This window comes from Rhinocladiella mackenziei (assembly GCF_000835555.1).
Source record: "Rhinocladiella mackenziei CBS 650.93 unplaced genomic scaffold supercont1.11, whole genome shotgun sequence".
Taxonomy (NCBI): Eukaryota; Fungi; Ascomycota; class Eurotiomycetes; order Chaetothyriales; family Herpotrichiellaceae; genus Rhinocladiella; species Rhinocladiella mackenziei.
The window spans coordinates 171,617-179,364 of NW_013550594.1; the positions used below are offsets into that span (position 1 = coordinate 171,617).

The 7,748-nt window shown below is 48.5% G+C and overlaps 2 protein-coding genes across 2 annotated transcripts; both read right to left on the reverse strand.

Annotated features, from left to right (window-relative positions):
* Positions 1–1,850: 1,850 nt before the first annotated feature.
* On the reverse strand, positions 1,851–2,870 carry Z518_11059 (uncharacterized protein; the record flags this gene model as incomplete). The annotated part of the gene is made up of 1 exon (XM_013411329.1): positions 1,851–2,870. One exon carries the CDS (start codon positions 2,868–2,870, stop codon positions 1,851–1,853), a length of 1,020 nt encoding a protein of 339 aa, XP_013266783.1.
* A 3,894-nt stretch (positions 2,871–6,764) lies between these two features.
* Positions 6,765–7,547, reverse strand: Z518_11060 (uncharacterized protein; the record flags this gene model as incomplete). The annotated part of the gene is made up of 1 exon (XM_013411330.1): positions 6,765–7,547. The coding sequence occupies one exon, from the start codon at positions 7,545–7,547 to the stop codon at positions 6,765–6,767; it is 783 nt and encodes a 260-aa protein (XP_013266784.1).
* Positions 7,548–7,748: the final 201 nt, after the last annotated feature.

The following is a 7,748-nucleotide window of genomic DNA, read 5'->3' on the forward strand; positions in this document are numbered from 1 at the left end:
CTTGTGGTTCTCCTTGTGGTTCTCCTTGTGGTTCTTCTTGTGGTTCTTCTTGTGGCTCTCCTTGTGGTTCTCTTTGTGGTTCTTGTTCTGCTTGCTGGGATTTCTCCTGACTTAAATAAAAAGGAGATCGAATGCTATTACGTTCAGCTATAAAGGTGTCTCGTAAGGGAGTAGAATTAATATATTGATTATAGGCCCGAGATTTCTCATACTCGATTTCAACTTTCTGTTAAACAGGTTAATGTCTAGATAACGATAACGTAAGCAAATAGGGGAAATACCTTAAACAAAGATAACTGGTCAGGACCGTCAGACCCAACATTATTCTCAAGGGTCGCTACTGCGCGAGAAGACGCCTGGGTGGCTAGCCATTGCTGCGTTGCTTTCAGCGCGAAGACGATGATGTAACTAACCTGTTGCGGAGGTTGGATATTCTGCGCTTTGAGTTCTCCGCCAGTACGTTCGATTAGTTCTGTCAGCGATGCAAGTGGTATGTTGCCGTTGTCCCATGCTTCCATTTTTCAAGTTCGATAATCTCAGCGGGTTCCTGCGTTAACCCTCAGCGCCGGCTTAGGCTAGTTGGGTGAAGATCAATCTTCTGGAATCTTCTCCGACAAAGTCCTCTCACGTGATTAGTCGAGTGTTGCTCCGATGCCCTATCGGCGTAAATGTAATATGACTGTAGTTCTGTGGTGCTGTAGGGGGGCATCAGTGAAACTATATTTGGCCTCAGTTATATTTTATAGACGGGATTTCTGTCTCTCCCACACAAAAATCAGGAGTCCAAAAATGAACCCCCTCTGCTGGGTGGGAGTATTTTTGGCTCTCGGGGGGAGGCTCCATTCTGGGAACCCCCCTTAAATATTTAGGTTGAATAGGCCTCGGTCTCTCTTTGACCAGAGTGCCGCACGAATGGACGACATCTACACCCCTAGACGGGGAAATGTGCAGCGAGCCCAATGGCGCCATAAATGCCGGCAGGACTTGGCCGATTATCTACGTAAGGATAAAGTCGTTGCTGACTAACTCTCTCGACGCTAATCCATTCTAGGAACACAACTTGGAATTTCAGTTGAACCATCCGAGGTTCGACTCAAGCCAAAAGAGGATGACGGATACATGTGGGTACGACGGCCAGAGAGGGAGCATCTATTCACGAAACAAATAAGTAAACATTCCATTGGAGCGTATATGGAGTTGTGCCGAGAAGTTGGCCATTCAATCGAAGCCGTAGCGCAACCTACACTAACACTCGGTCCCTCCGAAAATGCTGTTTGTCTCAGACCCAAAATCGATCAGCTACAAGCGGAAAATGACAGGCTTGTCGACGAGGTCTCTCGTGCTACAAACGAGATTCGCGTTGAATTTCAAGCGTGTGAAAAAGCGGAAGAGAAAATCAGGGAACTGGAAGCGCAACTCTCTGCTGGACAAACACGTGAAGATGTACTAGCACGAGAGAACCAACATCTCTTGTCGAGAGTACAGCGACTTAAGAAGAGAATAGGTCAGTCAGATAAAGAAGTAAAGAGAGCATTGTCGACACTATGCAGGATAGATCCTGGGAGAACGAGAGTCCTCTGAAAATGAACTTTTTTTTTTTTTTTTTTTTTTTTTTCAACCTTGCGATTTCCCGTCACTTTTGGATGGGCTTGGATCCTAATGCGTTCTTATTCCATTTCGATTCATCGACTATAGCAAGGGCTTCCATTCGCAAACGCGATAACGTCCTGAGAAACGACTCATTGTGTGACAGCTGTGCTGGGGATTCGAATCGAAAGGGGTTGTTGAATTGTGTTCGTTACAAAGCGAAGAAACCGAAGGGCCGTGTCGTCGCTTCTGAGGAATACCATTTACGGAAGCTCGTTTGACAAGGCTGGAATAGGCCGTCTTGTCACAGTGATCCCAATTGAGCCGATGAGATGCGGTATTCTCATGATAGAGAATGGATACCCGGCCATGTTTCTGAGCCATTTCCACCAGTCCAGCGGGGGACGCAGAAAGTTGACTATCTCGGTAGAGTGGATCTTCAGTCTCTTGATTGTGGACCAACAACTCCAAGCCCTCATGTTTGAATTGGGTAGCGCCTGGATAACCTCGCCCATTGAATTGAATTTGCCATTCCAGCAATCCTGGATTACTTCGCCTAGGATAAGATGCGTGACATGAGGAAATTTTTTTTCTTGGTATAGTTGTTTGATACGACGTTCTCGATCATCAAACGTCTCGAGTTCGTGGTATGGGTGTCTGCCTGTCTCGATTTCGTAGAGCGCACATCCATAGGCAAAAAGGTCTGTCTGTATGCTCACCTCCGGTGTCGAAGGTCGGTAACTAAACCATTTATAACAGGAGGCCGCTTCTTCCCCGTCAATACTGCATCCCGCAAAGTCAAATATCTTGAGGCGGTCATCCCGGGTAAGCATCATATTGTGACATCCAACGTCGGCTTGGAGGATCCCTTTTTCATGGGCATGTCGTAGTCCTGCCGCAGCCTCCCTCGCCCAGCGAAGCTTCCTGGATAATGGAAACCCGGCTGTACCGCCGCTTTGTTGGTATATGGTTTGCAGACAGCGTCCACGTTCGAGAATTATTGAGCCGTCCTTCGTGGCGCCGAAATATCTCGCAATGTTTGGATGTGAGCCGAGGCGTTCATATGCTCGATGCTCAGTATCCCTGTCGCGATCGTCGAAGTCTGAATATTCTTTCAACACTCTCTCGCCATCGATGGCGTAAACAAGTCCTGAAAAACCCCCTCCAATGAATTCTAGGTTCAACGAAGTAATATCAGAGATGTCCGGGGATTGAAGCATTTCCTGGCCGTTCCCAACAAAGCTCACGGGAAGGTGGCAAAGTGATGAAAGGAGTGTATTCATGCTAGCTATCACTACTTGGCGCCAAGCGTAAGCCCACGCAACATCATCGGATAGAATTCTCTTCGCCTTCCGAGAAAGAGGCTAAGGGGGCTCAGTGCCGCCTAGCCATGGAGATCTCTCTACCATCGATTTCAGTATTCGTCGATACCTATGTTAACGCAGCACAACATACTCTCTCGATATTCACAGTTCCAATTGATGTTCCTGAATCCCCGCACCGTTTGCATGGCCCACCACGTCTGGAAGGCTCTGGCACATCGAGACTTGGATCGTGTTCGGCGTCGGAACAGGGCAAACCTGGTTTCGGCGACTTCTGGCATCTTCTATACAGGTGTTTCTCTGTCTTATGTTGGGGTTGCCGAGTGCAATTTTGCCATATGGCCACTGCTTTGCCGTAGTTGCACATAATGTTATAAAATTTAGAAGAGAGACCAACGAGTATATTGTTCTACAAGACTGAGTCCTGTCCCAGTAGCAAAGTATGATTGATTGCCTGGCCATGTGCGCTTCAATCCTTCATGGCTGCGGGATGCCGGCGCCTTGTCTTCCAATGCCGAGAAAAGTTCGCTCCTAGCAAATCAGAATACTATCCCCGAAGGACGAGGGGAAGCCCCTATCGTTAGTTCTTCCTTATCTTCCAATAGAATGCAGTCGTAGCCAACACTCTTAGGATGGGCAGCGTTGACAGTGCCAAGCAAAAATAGTCACGTGGTTAGCATACCCCCCACACACAATACGATACGATATTCGTACGCCCTATGAGGCTTAAGCCTATAGGGGACTAGCTACTTTGCTACGTTATTTCCGCCGCTGTCCGTCGGTTCATTTATGTAACACACACACACACACACATATATACAAAAAAAAAAAAAAAAAAAAAAAATATTTCAAAAAAAAAAAAAGGGCCCCCCTCCTATAGTCCATCTCTGACGAACTTATAGATGGGGCGCCGCAGCCAGTGAAAGCTTCAGCCAGACAAGTTCAACTGCAGAAGAGTTTGAATCGGTGACCTCCTAACGGGTATGAACGGGACGACATCATCAACGATCACTGGCTGGAGTATTACGTTACTTATCTAGGGTATCTAGAAACTTAATGGAGCTAGGCCGGACAACCCTCTTACCTTACCTATGATCGAACACTAGTAAGGCCCCTTCTATCGGTTCGACTGCAGACCGAGTGTTTTACCACTCAGTTACGTCCTTGATAGGTCAACCACGATTTGGTGTCAATTTTACAGTGGTTTCTGTAACAATAAAATGTATAACCGATTTTTTGCGCGGGAAACTTTAATTTTGCAGGTGAATTATGTGGATCACGTGATAGTGGAGATGCTAGGGTTTTTTCACACTAGTCCCAAACTCTCGTTTATACGCACGAAGCCTACCAACTTCAACTGCACACTGCAAACGAGAGAACCTGCCTGCACTGCCGCCCGTCCTTGTACTCATATGATATGAGCAGTATAAGTCAGGCGGCCCAGTTTGAGGCTTATGGACCGGACCGACTGTCTATTACGAACACTACAGGAGAGAATAAACGCGCCTTGACTAAGGAGCGTTCAAAGGAGACTCAGACCAAGTTCCATAGGCTTTGGTCGAAAAAGGTGTCCTTTGCGGTATTAGGATACCTTGGGGCACAGTTGCTGAGTACTGACTATCTAAGTATGCTGACTATCTACTTGCCCTGGTTTGATTACGTTTTCAAGAGGGTGAAGAAAGATGAATGCAAAAATGCCTGAACAGGTTGATATAAAGTCTCTTCTCACGCAATGCGTTTAAAGCGGAGCAGATGATGTCCCAGACATAATTGTGTCTATCCCAGGCAGCGTTGGCGCCTGGGTAAGTGAATCCTGATGAGTGCACTCAGAGAAGGGCATCAATCCAGCACGCCTCGCAAGCTCATTCTCGCCCATCTGCCAGTGCATGGCTTCGACTGTCCGCCAGGGCAGACTCATCTCCTGAGCAACTTTTGACCACATCTCCTCCCTAAATCTACACTGACATCAGTCACTCTTCGAATCGAAATGGTAGGACGCCGGACGCCTTTGGGTACGACGTTTTCAGTATACCTCTCGTACAGCCGTGCCAGCTTTGTCTTACTGTCTTCGTCCCAGTGAATCCTTTTTTCCAGGTAATTTTGGTAGTGCAGTCTGCAGCTAGTGGCACTGCGGCCGGGGAAATGACTGCTAATGTCTTCCCACTTCATGCCGCCTAGGCGGAGGTGGATAAGCTTTGCGTCTTCTTCTGGTGACCATTTTGGCAGCTTCGCAGGCGACGGGGGACTAGCTTGCTCGGGGCCCAACATTGACTTGACGTCCATCCCGGGGAACTATCAATAATATAGATAATGTGGTTGTCGTAGAACACAAATGTGTTGTGTATCCGTGCAGACCGAACAAGGAGGAGGAAGGGTAGATCGAAAGGGTGATCAAGGGTCTTATTATTCTACCTTCCTTTCCGTCCAGACCTGTTTCATTCGCCGCGCAGCGAGTCCTCCTGATCCTGATGCACAGCGGATCCTTCTACTACATTTTGGGTGGATTTCTACATGCTTCATGGGTACCCTGCTTTGGATGAAATGGGATAAGCGCTCTGCTCTCTTTGAACAGCCAAACCAAAGGACCAGCGCCCTGCGTGCTCGCAGGGGGCTGTATGAATTGATGTCTTGCGCAAGCTACAAAAAAGGCCACGAAGGCTGCTGTGCACGTGAGGCTAGTCCCAATGGGGAATGTCTCGGGAGAGCGAGTCGGGAGAGCGAGTCTCGAACAACAGCGAGTGGGTCTGGGGCTGTCTAAGCACAATTAAGCCTAGTGGTGCGAGCGTTGTCCGGTGGATGACGCGATACCTGAACCCCCCCCGGAAACCCTAGTAATATCGCCTAAATCGAGGTACCAAAACATCAACGAGCCCCCTTTGGGTGCGCTGAGCATCTCTACTTCATAGACAACAGAGACGCTCTGACCACGCAACAACGTCAAAATTGAGTGCAAAAAGACCTGTAAAGGCGAGTGCAAAGGGTTCTGCCCAAAGGGATCAACGACGTTGGAAAAGAAGCACTAAGAGGGGCCAATTATGCGAGGGAAGCAAAGTGGATGGAAAGGTACCTGAAAACCCCCCATTTTACTAAGGATTTGAGGTACCTCGCCATCCACCGAACGACGCTCGCACCACTAGGCTCAATTGTGCTTAGACAGCCCCAGACCCACTCGCTCTCCCGAGGCAATCCCTCCTAATGTGGACTACCAACATTAGGTGCAACTATCTGCTGCACAATGTTGAACAATGGGTGGCAACACTTTCAGCGATACAAGGATCTCAACTACGAGCTGGACACGGAGACGCCAAAGGGTGGCGTCAGCCTTTCTCCATATAAACATGCGAGGCGGGACCTCAGTTAGATAGAAAATCAGAGCATTCAACGACAATTATTGTACTACGACTGATTGTTCGACACACAAATACGTGAAGACGTACTCACACGAGAGAACCAACATCTCTCGTCGAGAGTACAGCGGCTTACGAAAAGAATAGGTCAGTCAGATAAAGAAAGCATTGTCGACACTATGCAGGATAGTCTGTCAGACAGCAGGTGCCTAGTGCCAAGAGCCCCTATTCTGGCCTATATAGGGGGCTTTTCCCCCCCTTCCATAGTTGCAATCTGCACACGAGTTTTCTACCCGCATCTCGCTCCGTTTGACACAGTCACCCATTGATTAACCTTCTAGGAAGAGGTACCGAAATGCCGTTCTCTCTCGTTTCATCCACTACCGTCGTGCTGTTTCTGCTTGATCCGGAATACATCTAGCATCAATCAGTTCACTTTATCACTCACGTGCAAATGGGGACCAGGACACATACGATGGATTATGGCGCGGTGGCATCTTGTGATGCTTCAGTCTTGTCCTGGAACTGGAGCTAAGGCCTTTCCAGAGTGGTTACTGTTCCATTGGATCATGAAACGGGCCCCGGACATCGCCCCTCGATTTTGTAACAGATCCACAATGGCTTTATGGCATCCCTTTTTGGCTAAATCAAGAGGTGAGAGACAATCTTGGTCCGGAATCGAGCATGGCGCCCCTCTGTCCAAAAGTATCTGGACCACTTTCTGATTAGGCCATGGATCAATCGCATAGTGTAGCGGAGACCTGCGTTTCCGGTCTACCGCAGAGATATTAGCTCCACGGTCTAACAGTAAGATGACCATTTCGTCTTGTCCGCGAGCCACCGCGTGGTGCAAGGGGGTCGCGCCAGCGATGTCCTTGTCGGAGACTGAAGCGCCCTGGTCCAGTAGAGCAACAGCCACTTCCCGGTGCCCTTCCTGAACTGCTCTCATAAGAGCAGTTTCCTCAAAACCTCCGCGCGGTGAATGAGATATCCCCTGGTCGAGCATTTCTCGGACCTTGGCCAGATCACCTTGAGAGGCTGCAGCTAACAGAGCCGACTTTTGGTCCAGAGAAGTAAGAGGTACACGGCAGGTCGGACATGCCTCCCCGATATAACGGGAGAAACATTCCTTGTGAGCCCAATAAGAGCATCGACATCGAAACTTGACGACGGAATCCCCGATTTTGAAAGGATCAGCAAGGCAGAGAAAGCAGTAGTTGCCTTGCAAACTCTCATCAACTGTCCTCTCATCTGTGATGTCTAGGTTCACTTCCCGATTAATTGTAGACATTGGGGATGATTTCGTGAATTTCAGCGTTTACCAACGTTGGGCCGAGAGAAGATTGATTGATTGAATCTATCTGAGCGAGGCGCGAGCTAGAAAAAGGCCACGAAGGTGTGGATTTCTGCCAAGGATTCTGGCTCACGCTAAGCTACATTCGTTTACGGAATATATATAAGTAAAGCGGCCACCCCCAGCAGATAGTTTTAG